General features: G+C 34.5%; 1 protein-coding gene across 3 annotated transcripts; it reads left to right on the plus strand.

Moving 5' to 3' along the window:
- The first annotated feature begins 9,684 nt into the window (after positions 1-9,684).
- Positions 9,685-15,597, plus strand: LOC129874283 (bet1-like protein At4g14600). 3 transcript variants are annotated; one of them, XM_055949544.1, is made up of 6 exons: positions 9,685-9,844; positions 9,965-10,142; positions 11,099-11,197; positions 11,394-11,517; positions 13,468-13,524; positions 15,042-15,597. In XM_055949544.1, exons 3-6 carry the CDS (start codon positions 11,139-11,141, stop codon positions 15,201-15,203), a joined length of 402 nt encoding a protein of 133 aa, XP_055805519.1. In that variant the 5' UTR covers positions 9,685-9,844; positions 9,965-10,142; positions 11,099-11,138; the 3' UTR covers positions 15,204-15,597. The 3 variants fall into 3 exon arrangements, with proteins under 3 accessions (XP_055805519.1, XP_055805520.1, XP_055805521.1); XM_055949545.1 differs by having other exon boundaries at positions 10,064-10,142; XM_055949546.1 differs by having other exon boundaries at positions 10,070-10,142.
- Positions 15,598-20,765: the final 5,168 nt, after the last annotated feature.

The following is a 20,765-nucleotide window of genomic DNA, read 5'->3' on the forward strand; positions in this document are numbered from 1 at the left end:
ATTCTCTTTGATATACATATGTTCCCCAATATGTGTCAAACTCTCTAACCTGGAAAAGTGATCGACAACTTGATTCTTACAGCCCCTGCGATCCTTGATCTCGATGTCAAATTCTTGTAGCAATAGGATCCATATTATAAGTCATGGCTTTGTATTTTTCTTGTTGAATAGGTACCTAAGAGCTACGTGGTCAGCGTAAATAATTACTTTAGTACCTATCAGATAAGATCTAAATTTGTCGAATGCATAGACCAACACCAACATCTTCTTCTCAGTGACTATATAGTTAACTTAAGCTAAATCAAGAGTCTTGTTTGCATAATAAATAGAGTGCAAGATCTTCTCTTTTCTTTGTCCCAATATTGCTTCTACTTCTACATCACTAGCATCGCACATAAGCTCAAAAGGTAATCCCCAGTTGGGAGCAATCAAGATTGGAGCTCCTGTTAGCCTCTTCTCCAATAACTCAGAAGCCTGTATACACTTATCATCGAATGTGAACATTATTTCCTTTTCCAACAAACTGCACATGGGCCTGGCTATTTTTGCAAAATCCTGGATGAACCTTCTATAGAACCCTGCTTGTCCTAAGAAACTACGCACTCTTTTTACTAAAATTGGGGGTGGTAACTTCTCTATCACTTCTATCTTGGATTTGTCTATTGCCAGCCCTTGTTTTGACACTTTGTGATCCAAGACAATCTCTTCCGTTATAAGAAAATGACATTTTCCCAGTTGAGGATAAGATTTGTCTTTTCGCACCTTGTCTAAGTTTTGCAAACACAAATCGAATGATTTCCTAAAGACTAAGAAGTCATTCATAAAAATTTCCAAAGAATCTTCGACCATGTCATCAAAGATTGCCATCATACACCTTTGAAAAGTTGCAGAAGCATTGCACAGCCTAAATGGCATACGCTTAAAGGTATATGTTTCATAGGGACAAGTGAACATAGTCTTTTCCTGATCTTCAGGTGCAATTAAGACCTGATTATATCCTGAATATCCATCCAAGAAACAGTAGTACTCTTTCCCCGCCAACCTATCTAGCATTTGATCAATAAAAGGAACTGGTAATGATCTTTTCTTGTAGCTTCATTCAACTTGTGGTAATTCATAGAAATTCTCCATCCAGTGACTATTCTAGTAGGGATTAACTTATTCTTTTCAATTGTGATCACAATCATTCCTCTTTTTTTAGGCACACACTGTACTGGACTTACCCATTTGCTGTCTAAGATGGGATATTGATACTTATATCTAGCCACTTAATAACCTTTTTCCTCACCATATCCTTCATTACTGGATTCAATGTACACTGAGGTTGTGCGACTAGTTTATGCCCTTTTTCCATGAAGATCCTATGCATGCACAAGGCTAGGCTAATCCCATGTAGATCAGCTATTTGCCAACCCATAACTTTGTTTCTTCGTTTAAGAACCTCTAAAGCAGCTAGAACCTTCAATTCAGATAAGGAAGATGGGAGGATTACTAGTAACGTGTCATTGGGATCGAGGAATGCGTAACTGAGATAGGATGACAATGGTTTCAACTCTAATTTAGGATCTTCCTCAGTCGAGGGTTTGGGTGAGGGACCCAAAACTATGTTCAATGGTTCTACCAGTTTTTTCCACATGCTCACACTGTGAGCATCTAACACACCAATAATTTTTTGTGTTATTACATCGCCTTCTATGTCTTGACCCACTAACACTTTTTCTAGTGGATCCCTTAATTCCACACATTTCTTTGCCACTGTTTCATCAATTAATGTTATCACAGATAACTCTTTATATATGGCAGACAATTTCAATGCGTTATATACATCAAATACTTCCACTTTATCATGAGCTCTTATTGTGAGTCGTCCGGATGCTACATCTATCAAAGCCCCTCCTATTGCCAAGAATAGGCATCCCAAAATAAAGGGAGCCTTCGGGTCTAGCTCAAAGTCTAAGATGAAAAAGTCCACAAGATAAATGAGAGATCTCACTTGAACTAAGACATCCTCAATGACTCCATACAGTTTAGCTACAGAGCGATTTACCAGTTGTAACAAGATGGTGGTAGGCTTAGGATTTTCTAAGCCTACTTTCTTTAACATAGAGGCCCAAGTCATATAGTCCTCTCACATTCACACACTTCCTAATAGTAACCTGCACCGTGAAACTCTTCGAATCTTACTGTTTGGTTGGAAGCTTAACTTTATTCAAGATTCTAGAACTACACTCCTCAGTGAGTGCCACTATTTCTAACTCAGCCCACTTTCTCTTATTGACCATAATGTCCTTGACATACTTGGTACTTAAGGATTTTCAGCAAAATATCAATCAAAGGTAAATTAATTTATACTTGTTTTAGAAATTCTATAAACTTCGCAAAACACTTCTCTTCCTTCTTCTTCTTGAACTTTTATGGGGATGAAGGATGAGGTTTTGTTTTTAGTTCTTCGACTGCCTTTTGGTCCACTGGATTCACCTTTTTCCCCAACTCGCGCTTTACTTTTCACATCTGCCGGCTTAATTTTAGGAGCCAATTCATCTAGGGGAGACCACTACTAGTACTCGCATCATTCACCTATTTGGGATTTGGGTCAGTGTTACCTGATAAACCACCTTGTTGGTGAGAACTCTGTGCACTTGCCTATTGCCCAAGCTGTTTTTTTAAATTCTGAGTGGCTAACTGATTCTGACTAACTTTTGCAGCTAGCTTAGCTTGGTCCATTATGATCTGCTTCAACATGTCATGTACACTCATGCTTTTTGATTTTCCAGAGCTTTGATTACCTTGACCTTGATTATTATATCATTGACCTTGATTGTTGTACTATTGCCCACCTCCTTGTGGTCTGAATTGGGTCTGCCCTTGATGTTGGTTTTGCTAATTTCTGCCTCATGAGAAGTTTGGATGATTTCTCCAATTTGAGTTGTAAGTGTTTTCATAGTTCTGGTTACTACCACCCCTAGGTGCATTACCCACAAAATTCACTAACTTAGGATTAGCTCCACAGTATTTTGCCGCATGTTCACTACTTTCACAAACTTCAAACCATAGTGGTTGTGGTTGAACCATATTTATTGAAGCCTGTTGCTGCCCTAATGCCAAATTGTTAAAGTGTGTGGATATTATATTTTACATTGATAAATTATGTGCCATTAAAGTGGTCATATCATCAACTTCCAACATTCCTGCTTGCTTCTGCACCATCGGTCTGGAGTTCCCTCTAGTCCATTCAGGATTCTCTTGAGATATGCGATTCAACAGTGTAAACAACTCATCATAGATTTTCTCCAACGCATGTCCACCTATAGCAGAATCAAGAAGAATTTTAGTGTTGGATTCCAACCCCTAAATGAAGGTATGGACCAACACCTTATTAGCTTGATGATGGTGAGGAAAACTAATGAGTAGAGATTTAAATTCATCCCATGCTTGATATAAATTCTCTCCTAATTTTTGTTTAAAACTTAGGATTTCGCTTCTTAGCTTAGCAGTCTTTCCTAAAGGAAAGAACCTGATTAGAAATTTACAAGCCAAGTCGTCCCACGTATTTATAGAGTTTGGTGGTTCCGACTTCAACCACCTCTTTGCTTCTCCTAATAGCGAAAGGGAAACAATGTCAGCTTCACATAATCAAAAGATACTCTAGTTGGCGTGTATGTGTCGCTGATTTCCAAAATATTTTGAATGTGTACTTGGGGATCTTCGTGAGGCCACCCTGAAAACTGCCCGTTAGTGTGCAAGAGTTGCACTATATTTTGTTTCAGCTCAAACCTACCTCCAATCGGTGGTTTTAGGATGCTGGAGGTGATAGTTGGTGCGAGTGGGACTGCTACATCATGTACTGTCCTTGCTGCCATCTCAACAGGTACCTCCTCTGGCAAGACCTCTCCTTTCAAGTCATGATTATTCTCCAGATTGAGTTTCTATATTAGGTATTGTGAAGTCGTTGTTCATTTTTTTCGCTAAAAGAATCATTCAGGATCGGTTCGTGGTTCTACAAGCTCCTTGTCCCTATCTAGTGTAATGTCTCAGTTACCTACAAAAGTTTACAGCTAAGACCAAGTTGTTAACACTAGCAGAATCAATATAGAAACTTAGAAAAGACAAATTGCCTAATTTTAAGGTCCCTAGCAACGACGCCAAAAACTTGTTGTGGCTACAATTTGACACACAAGTGTACATAGTCTTTCAAGTAGTAAAATGACTCTTTCAAGCCAGATGTCGAACCCACACGGACCTTAATGAGGCGATTTTTTTTTCAACGAACTACACTAATTGCGATTGTGTGATGCATTTGAGATAATTTGTTAGTAAATGCAGTAGTTACGTGTTTTAATCATATTATGAGAAATTTCAAGGCTATAGCATAACGTGAATTCAAACTTACTATTCTTCAATCTTAGTCTCCGATGGGTTATTTAATTACTGATAAAACAGAGTTATTAATCCAATCATGGTCTCCCGACCTATAGTTGCCTATTTTTATCATCAACTTAACTACATCGTTGAGCAAGGATATGCATGAAATAATAAAGATGCATTTAAACTATCATCCTTTATCATAATCAAACGTGGTATATAGGTATGTGTCACGAGCATCCTATATACGATCATCCTAGGTTATTCTAATATAAACACATTCCTTCCATTCTTTGATCTATCTATTTGTGCTCTTCCGAACTCAAGGTAGACAACACATATATTCTAATGCTGGTCAAACATTAAAATCATAACCACAAGAATGCAAGAGTAATTAAAATCAATAACCCATCATCAACCAAGTTCAAATAATATTAAACCATGACTTCATAGTTATAGCTCCAGATTTTTGGGTGCTTAGCTACTCATATTCAAATGATAAAACAAGTACTTAATTTCATACAAATTAATGAGAATAAGGAAAAGAAGAAGAAAAGGAACCTAAAATGCTTGTGAACTTCTTGCTCTTCCTTCTTTTTCTTCTCCAAAATGTGACTGCCGCCTCTCTCACAAGTCCTAAAAATCTATTTAAATGCCCTCCTTCAATTATTATCGGACCCAAAATAATAAACAAATAAAAATTCTTTGGAACTGCAGTGGCGTTGGGTGCTACTATAGCGCCCAGAATGTGTCTCTGAAGTTTTTCTCCTAGCGCTGGGCCCCACTATAGCGCCTGTAGAGCATATTTTTTTTTTCATTTCTTGTGCTTCTCCAAACTCCTGCATATACTTAGACACATACTTTAGTGCACACTTGATTGGTATTTCATTCAAAACACACAACTTAGCTCCTACATCTTTTCAAAACGCCTACCAAATATGGGCAAACATGGCACATGGGCTCATAAATGTGCCCAAGATCAGTACATACACCCAAATTTATTCAACTATAAGGTTATGTATCTGTAGATATTATCAAGTATTATTGTTGAAACATAAACACTAATGATTTTTATAACAATATTAGTTTGTATCATTTTCATAATTATGTATATGACACAATATTAATAGAGTAACTAGTTGATTATTTTTTTTTGATCTTTTTCAATTTTTCAAGAATTTTGAATCAAAATTGAAAGGATGCCCGATGATCTGCTTGAACAAGTTTGAAATTTGAATTTTTTGAAGTTGTTACACTTTTGCGAGGGATTGATTAGCTATGTAGAATACGTGATTGCATGTTTTATGGAATTTTAATTTGATTTTCCTTTATTGTTCCTCTTTTAGCTTAACAGAAGGAAGGTAATGTATCAAGTTACTATGTATCTGGATTGGTAGTGATGTATCCAAAAGTGACCAAATTTAAGGATTTTTTGTAATTAGGAAAAAAGTAAAGATAAAATATAATTAACTCTTAACATTATGAAATTTATGTAAATTATACTTAATATTATCCATTCCCTAAAATTGTTTGATCATATCTTTTGTCTATTAGACTACATGTACTTACTTTCTTAGAAAATTCTATGAAAAGAAAGATTTTCTTAAAACAAAATATAAAAAAAAGAAAGTGTGTCAAACAAATTAAAATAGATAAAGGATTAATCTTTCCAAGTGCTCTAGAATTATTTGATCGTGTCTTTTTTTTTATTGGACCACATGTACTTACTTCCCCAAAATTCTAAGTCAAGCATATTATAAAAATTAAGACAATTAAGAAAACGATGAGATTTAGAGTTATTTAAAGAGTTTCTACCAATTTTTTCAATAGCACGAACAATCTCAATTAAGTCCCCACCAAATAGCCAAGACTCATCATTAGAGTGAATAAAAGTTTTAAAATTTCCCCACAATAGCACTATCAAAGGGATCATCATTAATATATATTACTGAAAATATTTATTTTATAAATGAACGTATTATATATATATATATATTGCAGTGTACTTATTAGGATGTGAGAGTCATATTTGTAATGTTGAGAAGATCAGCATATCATAAAATGACTATTCCTCATGCATATCTTTTTGGCGGGACAATTGTGAAACTAGAAAATTAAAAATCCAGAAGCATATTTTGATGGTCTACTTGATGAGTTTCAAATAGCACCATCAAAGTAGGTCCATGATAGCCTTTTAAGTTTATAAAGTTTATCCTAGATTTGTGGAAAATGGAACTTCAATAGCTTCACATAACAAAATTTATTGGACAACGATGGGCAAAGTGATCTACATTAGTGTTAATGAGAGCATTGTCCCTTAGGAAAGGACACAGTACCAAAACATACTTTTGCACATTCCAATTTATTATCGACCTTAGACACAAAGAGCATTTGTATTAGAGGGACAATTTATGTTACTTTTTTTTTACAAATTGATCTTTTAAAAGGATGTCACGATCCAATCTATCAGGTCGTGCGAGCACTTACTCTAACATCTAGATAGCATGATCTTTACCATCCAAAAATGGATAATTAATAAAACATGAGAAATTCTTTTAATAATTTGAAACAACCATAAAAACTCAAGTATAAAAATAATTTTTATAATTAAACGAAAAATCCTTCCTAAGAACTAGTATAAACAGGTACAAAAGTTACTAAGAGGTACAATATACGAAAATAAGACACAACCCCCACCATAAATAAAAGAGGAGTAGAAGATGCCAGAGATTACCATCGTCTTCACCTATGAAACATTATTGACCCTGCAATCAAACTATGTCAAGTGTCATAGCAAGAGTAGTATCGGTAGAAATAACACATACTGATAGGCATCATTAGAAATCTGAATCCACTACATAATATCATGCAAATATTCAAGAAGACATGCAATACGAAAGATTATCCATCCAAAATCATAATCACCATGTCCCTACTATCCCGAGTATACTGCCAATGAACTCATACACCTTAACCTTAGCCTTCCTACCTTCTTCCACCGCCAACTCCACCACTAGGAACTAATCAACCCTTCATACCCGATTATAACCTGACCCTTTTTTATATAAGTGTTTCCTAAGCCTAACTTTTATGACACCCTAAGGCTTTCCAAACGTATGGTTTATGACATCCTACTTAAGGTTTTGTGCCAACTTTCCTAGCACGTACGTCTTAGCTAACTTAGCGAACCATCTGCAAATTTCGTACTTAGCCACCTTGACTCAACACCCTAACAATCAGATAAAATTCAAACCATCTTAATAGACATAAATAGTTTCGAATAACAAGTACAAGCAACTCCTAGTCAACAACATGACTAGATTATCACATGGAATATTACTAAACCATAACGACAATCCATACCTGATTCAAACATTTTTTAAGTAATTCGGAACCATTTAAGGATTTTTAAGACATAGTCTACGATGTTTAACATGCGAATCTCGATCTACACAAAAATCATTCTAGCATTCAAATACAATTTCGATTATTCATGGATCAACATGATCAATACATCACGAGGAACAACCCGATTCACTCAATGAATCAAACGCATGAAACATTCAAACATGTACCAGGAATGGTACCCAAACTAACCATATAATAATCTATACTAGGCGTGGTACCCGAGTCAATAGTTAATAGACCTATACCAGGTGTGCTATTCGAGCCAATCAATAATATTTTGTATCAGGCGTGGTATATGAGCCAACCGTTAATATGTACCACGCGTGGTACCCGAGCCAAGAAAAATATATCATGTACCAGACGCGGTATTCAAGCCAATCAATAAATCACATAATCACAATCACATTTGTAAAGCCACAGACAATTAAGACAAGTTCATTGAGTAAGATTGACAACAAACTATCATTTTACTTTCGACTTTTATGTTTTATAAACAAGAACTGTACAAGCACCACATATGAAACAATCAACATGACACACACACGCGCGTACATGCACACACATGTATATACACACACATATCAATAAAATTTGATACTGGACTCCATTATGAATACACATCTATTTCCAAGAATTATCTTTCCATTCTCATGAATTAATACCCTTCCTGTTCATTCGGTTTTCCTTTGATTACCATAAGTCTTAGAATTTTACTATAACCCAGTAATTTCCTTACACATAAATATTACAAATATCATCAACCATCTCAACAAGATTACAACTACTGCTAGTAATAGGATAATTCATCACCTACAAAGTCCATTCCTGAACTAACAATAAAATCAACAGATTTCTTACCATTTAGACTCCCGTGCTCGAAGACCTATACATGATATCTCCCATCAATTTACAAAAAAATTATGAAATAAAGATAAGTTTAACTACTCAGTTAAACCTAGTCTATGTGAACGCCAAGCAACTTTCAAAGAATTTTGATAACGAACCTTTTGACTCAGTGGAGCGAATTTGACGGAAGTAGGATTGAACATTGTAGGTTTTGATCGTAACTGTGCTGAAATTCCTCCTCTCCATTATTTCCAAACTTGAATCAGTTTAGGATGATTTTTAGAGTAGCCCGCGCCCTTTTTTCCAACTAAAGAGGAGTAAAATTATAAAATTCACGTTTTCTAGGTTCTATTTTGTCAACCCCACGCCGCTACATCGATGGTGTCATAGCAGAAATATTTTAGCTACATCAAAATTAGCCTTGATCAAATTTCAAATTCCAAATTTTTATTGTGTCATTCAGATTTTAATTTGACAACACATTTTAAAAAAATTTCGAAGTTCCGCATGAGGTGCCCTTAATAATGAATGAATAACCATCATCATATGTTGTTGAATTTATGAAACATTTGTGATGACGTCCAAATACCCTCCCCCTTCAAGTGAGGGAGTGCACACGATCATTGTAATATATTTGACTCAATTATGAGCCAGAGTCGAATTCTCCAGAAAATAATGTAAAGGTGATCAAACAAATGCGAAATTATCGCTTTCAACGCTAAATCAAATACTTCATAATATTTTGATTTTGAGAAAATTATAATCAATGCAGAAATATAAACTGAGCTAGAAAGCAAGTAAAATGATCAATGGTCAAAGCATGAATATATAGATCAAGCTTCTTGAATTTCAAATATAGTAAAATAATTATTTCTAGAGGTCATAATTATTTGATTGAAGCATATGATTACAAATTGTTCTAGTGTTTTTTTTGGTTATAATCGAAACAAAAGTACTATCTTTATTAACTCCAAACCAACCCATTTTTTTCGGATTTACTTGGACCAAGACCCGGATAGCCCATTTGAGATCCGACCCAACCCCCTAGTTAATCCCAAATTCCCAATCATTTTCCTCCAAACACAAACCCTAATAACCTCTCCTCTCTCAGCAGCTCAACGCCGGCCAAATCGGTAAAGGATTCGAGGATATCTCGCCTCGTACAGCCATTGTTCCCCGCAATCCATCGACTCCGGTTGTCGTCTTCCTCAATCACGAGCTTCAAATGGTACCCTCGCCTATTTTCTCTCCCTTTTTCTTTTTCTTTCAATCTTTAGTACGATATCTGGATTTGAAGATTCTCCTAGATTCTGTCGAATTGAAAAATGAATTGCAAATCCGGATGCAGTCCTACATGCATGCAGACCTCAAACCCTAGACATTTGGGGTTCCACGAGCCTAAGAGTTTGTTCCTAAAAAGTTAATCATTCTATCTTTTTCATTCAAGTGCCAGTTCTGCTGACTCTACTGTGAGGTTCGAAGTATCCTCAACTCTCCTTTAATTTTGTTGGCTGCTCCCGAGAAAGGTGACATTCTTCCCCTTTTGTATTTTTAATATGTGCTATTTTAATTTCAATATAAAAATAGTTTAAATTTATCATTTGTGTAGCTGAATTTCATTTCGGTATGGGTTAATTTCCTCCCTTTCTTTTCAGTTCTGTTTCTATGTGGTCTTTGGTATTGTTTGTTTTGCTTAGTTCTGCTTCATGTTTAATTTCGGCATTAGTGATTCAATCTTTGTTAGTAAGCTTTGCTTAGCTTTTGTATGGGTAAAAGCACAAGGAAATCTTCTTTGGGGCTGTCTCTTAGAGGGTGTTTGGCTTTTGGCTTTTAAGTCACTTAAAAAAAGCTTATCCAAAACACTTCTTAGTCTTATTTCCACTTGTCCAAAATCAGATTTTGTGTTCAAAATATGTTCACTTCCAGTAATCCTTTCTTCCTCTTTTACTTCTTGTTTTCTTTCCTTATTTTTCTTTAAATTCAGACTGGTAAATATGTGTTAATTTCGACATCAGTGAGTAAAACATGCTCATACACTATTTGTCATAAAGAATAGAACTCAAATGCATTGTTTTCCTTAGAATTCTAAAGATGTGTTGAGCAGGAAATTCGTATCTACCTTTTAGAATGTATTGGTTTGATTTCTTTCTTAGTAGCAGATTTAGAGGTCACTTAAAGTCTTAACTTGCTAAAGGGTGAATTTGTTTCTTTAGTTCAAAGACGTTCTGAACATGAAATTTGTGCCTATGCTCCATGTCTAAACTTAATTGTTCTCTAAACTGAATACAAACAGTGAACATGCACTGTCTACCTCATCTTACACCTTACACTAAATAAAAAAGAAAACTGACAGCTATTTTTCTTACACTGAACAGAAATTTTATTCTTGTATTTTTTTTAAAAATCAAATACTGGACGATCTTTGGTAGCTTCTGTGTTCTCAATCCTTATATTGATACTTTGAAGTTTTTCTTAAATATAGGGTTTCGACGTTTCTTCAATCTGTTTTGTCCTTTCTTCCAATGGCTTCTAGCTCTCATAGAGGAGGTGATTTCTACGGTGCTGCTTCCCACAGATCCAGGTATTTACCCCAAAAAAGATTATCATCTTCTAAGTTACGATTCATTATAGTTCTAATTGCTTTCACAATTTGAATTGTAATGGAGAATTACCAAAATAATAACCCAATTTGCAGACAATTAACCAATCTACACCTTTCTTGAATCTTTTGGTTTATTATTGAGAAATTAATATGTTTTTTGTGTTTGATTTATCAGAGATGGATTGATTACGAGGCAAGTAGGTGGTTCAGATGAAATACAGTTGCGGATTGATCCCATGCACGGAGACCTAGATGATGAGATCAGTGGTCTTCGCAAGCAAGTAAAACAGCTCAGAAATGTATGTTTCCGTAACCACCTTGTCTTGGTTTTCTAGTTTGAGTTAGTTGGAAAATAGCTTTTGCATAACTGGTGGCGTCTTTAAGATTTATGTACGTGTCAAATTCGATGATGTGCTATGCCATGGATCCATTTTAGACAAGGTGATATGTTATTTGTTAGAACACTGAATAATATTTATTAGAAAACCAATATGAAACTTACCAGGCTTCTTTGAGATCGTTGAAGTCTCTCCCACGGGCAAATAGAAGTTATTTTTCCTTATTATGTTAAAGATTGATACTGTCACAATGCAATTTAGTGCATCATTTTGATTCTTTGATACCACAAGATACAGAATACCTAGTTAAGGAAGCAATAAGTCTTAAATTTTGTCTTTCATATAGATTTTCTGAAATGGAATCTTGAAATTATATAGATGGTGGGATTCATCAAAACAAAAATGTCTTAATATCAATACACTACCTTTGTGTAATGGTCCAAATGTTGGTGGTAAGTGGATGGTTCTCTTTTAACTGGCTAAGCAATTGATGGATAGTGGGGGTTTGAAACAAAGATTTAGTGTGTCACCTTTAATTGATCAATCGTACTGGATAAGAAAAATGTCAATTCACTTGCTGACTTTTACAATTCCACTGGTAAGACCCTGCTGGACAAGGCTCAACTGTCAAGATATTCTGGTTCCCCTGAGCTATACTTTGCATAAAAGCACATGTATAAGAACTTAAAAGCACAGGTTTAGTATTTTTCTTCACTTGTTGGTTTCGATGGAATCAATTGTTAGATTAAAAAGATATCAAGTTTGATTGAATATTAGAATCAATTGCTAGATTAAAAAGATATCAAGTTTGATTGAATATTAAACAAGCACTGCCCTACTTCTGGTCAGCAATCTAGAATTAAGTTTGTGTTTTTCATAATAAATTTTATCCAGCTTTGAATCCCATGACTCCTTGTTTTAGTGGTTATGTCTACCTTCATTTCTAGTATGGCCCTATATTGATGCTCTATCATGCTGACATACTTCAATCCGGTCTTTGAGGTGGATGCCAGAGAGACATCACCACTTATATCTAGGCTCTAAATCCGTCCTTGTGAAGTCTGAAAGTTGGTGGGCAGGTGTCATGTTATATATACAGTTCATTCACGACTGGATCAAGGAGAGGTTGTCATTTCTATAGCCTATTTGTGGCTCCATAACAGGAGACCGATAATCACAAGACTAAATCCCTTTTCTGGTCTTAATCAACTTGGCCAAAAGATTACTGATTTCTGAATTTGGTCTCAGCTTGGGGTTATATCTTCCACATCTGCATTGATGTAATGCAACTTTCCATCTGTCTAGTCCACTGCCAACCTATTCTTATTCATCTCCTTGCCATCTAGTGTGTACATTGATACCTGGACCACACTAATAACGAAGAGCTGCAAATGGTACCAAAAAGAGCATGCACTTTGATCCTTCTGTCTCTGGTTCAACTTGGATCCAACATGTGCTTCACTGTTGCAATCCCAATGTTGAGGTATTAAGAAGGATCACTTCTTGAGCTGATAATCAAGGAAGATGGAGAAAATTTAACCATGTGAATAGTCATCACATATTCAGATAGAATAAGACCATCATCTCTCTACCTCCTTCTCTCCTAATTTTGGCTTCTAGTACTGGCACTGGTTGTTGTCCTCCACGTGCATCAGAAACATAGGTGTGTCTGTGCAATATCTCAGACTGAAATTTCAAACAGGACTAAAGCTTTGTGTTTCTAATTGAACATTGCTTTTGGTGTAAGTCCTCTCGGAGTTCCTGAAGATCTTTATACCATATGTCATTATTAGATGCATCTTTCCAATCTCTCATTTGTTGACCCTATTTGTTATAGCATATTTGTCACGGTTTCAGATTTCTATTCCTACTTACCTTTTTGCTAGTACTTATAAATATTTCATATTGCAGGTAGCACAAGAAATTGAGTCGGAAGCAAAGTATCAGAATGATTTTATTAACCAACTGGTATGCTGTGAACTTGTACTCCCTTTTTCCGAGTATGTTTGACATCCTTTGAGACCATTTTTGTCACTTTTCCGTATATTTCATATGCCTAAACAATTAAATTTTTGTATATTAGAGCTTTATTGGCATTTATTTTCCTATTATTGGATAACCATCTAACATGCGCCAGTAAGTTAGGAGATGGGGGAAACTGAATTATATTTAATCTTATAAATGAGTAAAAGTTTCGAATTGCTAACATTTTTTACACCCCTCAGGACCCTCTCTGTCTTTCACCCTTTCTTCCTCTATAATCTGGAAATTGCAATTGTTATTACTATAAATCTTTTAGAAATGACATTGTACTTGTAACCTTCCTTCGTCCAGTGTTGTGAAAGGCGATCGCCTCGTCGCCAATGGCGAGATGCGAGGCGACCCTTCATCGCTTGCTAGCTTTGTGGCTTGGCGATCTTCAAAAGTTGACGCCATGGAGACAATGGCGACAAAGGCGAGAGGCGACAAAGGCAAGAAAGGCTTTGCCTTTTGTATTTTCTTTAAAAAAAGGCAACCAATTTAAGGTTTTAAAGTTAAAAGGTAGTTTTAGGGTTTTCTTTCCAAATTTGCACAGTTGCACTCTTAGACTGCGACTCCAACCAGTCGACTTGACTAGACTTCTTTGGCGACCAGCTAGACTTTTCCAGTAACTCCAAAGTCCCACCAATACGTATTTCTTCTCTTCTTCTTCCTCTGTTTCTTTTTTCTTCTTCTTCTTCCAACTTCATAGTTATTTCTATCTCTGTTTTTTTCTAACTGTTGACTTTTGTTCTGTTTTTTCACATTCAAGTTCTAGACTTATAGTATGTACTATCTATTTTCAGTTTTTGAATTGAAATATTTGCTTTTATGTTATTGCTAATGAGATTTTGATTATTTATATATGCAATTAAATATTTTAATTTTTTGATATTAATCGGTGCCGCACTTCAAAAAGGCGAGCACCTCGCCGTCTGCCTCACCTTGTGGCAAGGCAGACCCTTGTCGCCTTTTGTTGCCTTTCGCCGTTCAAAACACCGCCTCCGCCTTTCCTTAGGTATTACCATGCAAGACTCCTTGAATGCCTTCGTTTCTCTGGGCTTTCTAACGTTTGTTGAAGATATATGTCCTAGTTAGATCTCCATCAACTGACTATGATAAGCCCAAACTTGATTGCATTTTTCCTCTGTTCTTGAGGGTAATGTGCGAGGATATTGGACAATAAACATTAATTCTAAATCTGAATGATGTATTTCTAGGAGCTATCCATTCTAGTATAACTAAATTAAAGAAGCAACTTTAGAATTCTTCAGGCCGTTAGAACTTAGAACTACTAACATTCCTAGAGTTAGCCTGGCATTGTTTTATAAACGTATTGATTGGTCAGTCTGTATGGGATATTCACGATATATGTTTATTTTATTGAATTATGGAATCATTTGTACTTGTAAGTTACATGACTTCCCCATTTCCTTGAATACTTGTGTTTTTTCCCTCTATCACAGCAAATGACATTGATCAAAGCTCAAGCAGGAGTAAAGAACAATATGAGACGGTTGAACAGGAGTATCATACGGGAAGGATCAAACCATGTGATGCATGTGGTTTTTTTTGCACTATTTTGCTTCTTTGTGATATATTGGTTGGCCAAGTTTTCACGGAGATAAGGGTAACCCTATCTTTCTATGCTGGGTTGCTGTTTCCTGGCAAAGTTCGGATGAAGATGCAGTCTATTCAAGCCATCAAACAAATTCTAAGCACACAGATTTTTAGTGATTTGGGGAGTAAGGGTACAGCTTTAGAAACTCCGAATATTAGTCTTATGTAAAGTTTCCTAATCTGTAGAAGCACCGTGGGAAAAAAATCCAAGTGAAGAAAAAAGATCATATCTTGTAATATACTTTGTTTGCTAACCTTGTGAAAAATTTCGATAGATAACCTCAGTGAGACAAACATCATTTGATATACCATAGATGACACATTTGGATATTGTATATCGGTCTAACTGTTGTGGTTGACACTGCCTTAGTTAATAAATCTGCTAAATTGTTATTTGAACTTCTTATATATCTTTCACCATTCTTTTGAAGATCATGTGTGAATACTTACATTTCACACATTGATATGTGTTTCCTTTTATTCCATCTTCAACTTATCAATTATTATAAATGATTTCTTCAAATCTTATATACCAGTTGTTCGACTATTGATGTTGAAAATGACCAAATTACATTCGTGAGGATATTGGATTCTTGAGCTCATCCCCTTATTTGGTTTGTTTGCTTCATAATTATTATTATCTTTGCATGATTTGCATATATAGCAAATAATTGATTGTATATATGCGTTGTTTGCTTCATGATTATTATTATCTTTGGATGATTTGCATAAATTGCAAATAATTGATTGCTCAGTAGAATATTCTTTCTGAATTTGTATAACCAACAATTTTTTTGATAATAATGATTAAAAATAGTAAATTCATACTAATATTTGGTTTCACTCTAGTATCTCTATATTAAAGTGAAATTTTATCTTGAATGCATATCAATAAAAATGATCATCTCACGAATAGTAATAGTAGATGATACATAATTGCACCAATGTCACCCTTGAGCACCAAAAAAACATCAAATCTTTAAGCGTTAACTTAGGATAACTAATGATTACTTGTTACAAAAGAGAGGATGCGCAAGTACTCTTAGTGAAAATATCAAATGTCTGAAGCAACAAGGACATACAATATTTTTACCTATATGAATAAAGAAGTGGTGCCGCTTCAATAAGTGTTCTTAAGAATTTGCTCTTATAAATATTTATGAGCTGAAATTAGCACATGACCTTTTAAGTGCTTCAGCAAATCAGTGTCTTAAAGTAATTGAATAATATCATGCGTATGATATTTTTGATTTAGGCATAAAGAAATTATGATTCACTTCTTAGTAGTACCAATAACTTGTCTAATCCTTAAAATATTTATACTACTAGAAAATTCAAAATTTTGAAATACTTCTACTATGTGTGATATACCACTGAAATAGTTGAATAGGTACCAATGTTGAAATAGTTTTGAGTATTATCGCTAAAATAACTAAAAAAACGTGTTTGTTCTACAAAAGGAACATGACCTTTTTTACAAATGTCTATTTCAACTATTTGTGTTCTACGTAAATATAGATATTAATTACTCCATACCGATTACTTTTAATTCAATCTATATCTATATATAAAGCTAGGTAAAAAAAAAGTGATGTGGCACCTCTCTTTGTCCAAAAATTCTATTTATCTTTTTTCTCATTTTTTTGACATTTTTTCTATTTATTTTTATTTTTATTATTATTATTATACAAAAATGAATGTGTCAATTACTACTCTTTCATTTATTGATATTCTTTAATATAAAACCTTAGTTATCTTTATTTCCATTACTCTCATGACATTTGATGATTATAACTCCTAGATTATATTAATAGTCACGTTCATGATATATACTAACCTATTAGAAAAGTGGATGTTAGGTCCACGTCCCTTTTCCCTTTCCCCATTTTTCTTCCTTCTTTTTCTTTTTTCACTCAAATTTGTTCCCTCAACTTGTTCTATTTTCTTCGTGCAGTGGCTATAAATAGCCACTGTTGTGATACATATCGAATGCAGATATAGATAAAAAAATACAAACACTTTCTCTCTAACATTCATCTCTTCCTCTCAATATATCCTCTTATAATTATTTTGCTATTTGCTAAGTTATTTATAACACATTATCAACACGAGGCTCCGACTACTTTTTAAGGTAAAAAAAAGTGGTAAGAATTTTATTTTCATAAAATGACAAATATTTCAAAACTTGAATTTGTGGCTCTAAACATTTCTGGAAAAGGCTACTTCTCATGGGCACTAGATGCCGAAATTCATCTAGAATGGGTTTGGCAGACACCATCAAAGATGATTTTCCGTGCAAAAACTATGATTTTCCTCCGTCACCATCTTGACGAGGGGGTCAAATTACAATATCTTACATTAAAGGATCCCCTGAAATTGTGAAAAAATTTAAAAGAAAGATATGACCACCTGAAGTTGGTCATGCTTCCACAAGCACGTCATGACTGGTTAAATCTGAGACTAATGGACTTCAAAAATATAACTGAATATAATTCCGCCTTCTTTAGAATTATAGCTCAGTTAAATTTATGCGGAGACGAAATCACTGAACAAGATAAACTCAAAAAAATATACTCCACATTTCCACCCGCAAATATGCTCCTGCAGCAGCAATATCGTGAAAAAGGTTTTATAAAATATTCTGAATTACTATCTCACCTTCTTATTGCTGAAAGATATAATGAATTATTAATGAAAAATCATGATAGTCGACCTGTTGGTTCTTTGCCACTTTCTGAGGTGAATCAAGCAAATTATAACCAACGAGAAAGAGGTCATGGCCCCAATCGTGATCGTGATCATGGTCAAAGAAGAAATTTTAATCATGATGCTTGGCCGGCACCGAGAAATGATCAACAATATAAAAGGAAGGGTAAAAAGCCAGAAGCTTTACCCAAGAAAAATTTAGAAAGCATATGTCATAGATGTGGAGGTATGTGGCACTGGTCGCGGACTTGTCGGTCATCAAAACTCTTGGTTCAGCTATATCAGGCATCCTTGAAAAGGGCAGAAAATAATTTAGAGACTAATTTTATCTTTGAGTATAATATTGAGCCAATGCATTTGGATGTAGTTGACTTCTTTAATTTTCCAGATGAAAATATGAATATTGATAAAACTAATAATATGTAATTTTCTTTTATTTATCTGTACTAAATATCATGTTTGTATTTTTCAATTCAAGTAAAATTTATGTAATGAACAATGTATTGATTATAATATTTACTTTATTTCCTTTTTGAAGAAGAATATGGATATGCCTCAAATTTTGTTTAGATCAATGATCAATCACGAGGATATTTGTGTAATTGATAGTGGAACAACTCATGCTATATTTAAAGACGAGAAATATTTTTCAACTTGCTAAGAAAAAAAACAAATATTACTACAATTTTTGATAATTCAAAAATGATTGAAGGTTCCAGAAGAGATACTATAATTCTGTCTAAGGGAACAAAAATCGTTATAGAAGATGCACTATTCTTTTCTAAATCTCCAAGAAACTTGTTAAGTTTTAAAGATATCTGCAGAAATGAATATCATGTTGAGACACTAAATGAAATGAATATTGAATATCTTGGTATAACTAAGAGTGTCTCAGGCCAGAAATATATTTTAGAAAAATTATCAACTTTGTCCTTTGACCTATATTATGCAAAAAAATAGTGCAATTGAAGCACATATGATAGTAAACCAGAAATTTGCTGATCTAAATACATTTGTGCTATGACATGATCGAATAGGTCATCTTGGATCAATAATGATGAGACGAATCCTTGAAAATTTAACTAGACATCCGTTAAAGAACCAGAAGATTCTTACAATTGATGAATTTTCATGTGCTGCTTGTTATCAAGGCAAATTAATTGCCAGACCATCGACCCTGAAGGTTGGCATCGAATCTTCTGACTTTTTAGAGTGTATACATGGAGATATATGTTGACATATTCATCCACCTAGTGGATTATTTAGATATTTTATGGTCCTAATAGATGCATCATCTAAATGGTCTCATGTGTGCTTGCTATCATGTTGCAACCTGGCGTTTGCGAAGTTGTTAGCATAAATATTAAGATTGAGAGCGCAATTCCCAGATTATCCAATTAAGGCCATTCACCTTAATAATGCTGGAGAATTTACATCCCAAACTTTTAATGATTATTGCTTATCAATTGGGATAAAAATTGAACATCATGTTGCTCATGTTCATACTCAAAATGTCCTTGCAGAGTCATTTATAAAGCGCCTACAATTGATAGCAAGACCCCTACTAATAAATACAAAATTTCCAATTACTATTTTGGGTCATGTTATCTTACATGCAACAACACTTCTACATCTCAGACCGACACATTATAATAAATACTCCCCGTCACAATTAGTATTTGGTCATGAACCAAATATAGTCCATTTAAGAATTTTTTATTGTACGGTATACGTACTTGTAGCACCACCATAACATACAAAAATGGGCCCTCAACGAATGTTGGCCATATATGTTGGGTTTGACTCACCCTCCATAATTTAATACCTTGAACCGTTGACTGGAGACTTATTCACTGCTCGATTTGCTGATTGTCGATTTGATGAAACAATTTTCTCATCATTAGGGAGAGAGAAAAAGGAATCCGAAAAAGACAAAGACATTGCATAAAAAGTTTCATCACTATCTCATTTTGATCCACGCACCCGCACATGTGAGCAAGAGGTCCAGAAGATCATCCACTTACAAAAAATAGCAAATCAAATGTCAGATGCATTTACTGATTTGAAACGGATAACTAAGTCACATATCACTACAGTGAATGTGCCTATCCGAATTGATGTCCCAAAGGACAATCTACTAGTGTCATAGCTTCTGAATCCCAAACATGCTTAAAGCGTGGTAGACCATTAGGTTCAAAGGATAAAAATCCTAGAAAGAAAAGCGTGAGAAATAATAAAGATGATACTACATAAGGATCTCCTGAAAAAGGTCAAGATTTGAGTAATCCTGATATTCCTAAAGAAATTAGTGAACCCGAGACTCAAGTGAATGAAGAACTTTCAATAAGTTCTACCGGTGATGAGATAAATTTAGATCGATTAAAAATTACGATGGATAATATTTTTGCATATAATATTGCAATTAACCTCATGCAAGATAGTGAAAGTCTTGAGCCTAAATCCGTCGAAAAATATCGACGTAGATGTGATTGGCCAGAATGGCAAAAGGCAATTCAATCAAAATTAGACTTACTTTCTAAACATGAGGTTTTTGGACCTGTAGTCCAAACCCTTGAAGGTATAAAACCAGTTGGCTACAAATGGGTTTTTGTGCGAAAACGAAGTGAGAGAAATAAAATTGTAAGATACAAGGCACGCCTTATTGCACAAGGATTCTCTCAAAGATCCGGAGTCAACTATGAAGAAACATATTCACCTGTTATGGATGGAATAACTTTTCGATATCTCATTAGTTTAGCTGTACATAAAAATCTTGAAATACATCTAATGGATGTAGTTACAACTTACCTTTATGGTTCACTTGATAATGACATTTACATGAAAATCTCAGAAGGATTAAAATT

Source organism: Solanum dulcamara, chromosome 11, assembly GCF_947179165.1.
Source record: "Solanum dulcamara chromosome 11, daSolDulc1.2, whole genome shotgun sequence".
Lineage (NCBI taxonomy): Eukaryota > Viridiplantae > Streptophyta > Magnoliopsida > Solanales > Solanaceae > Solanum > Solanum dulcamara.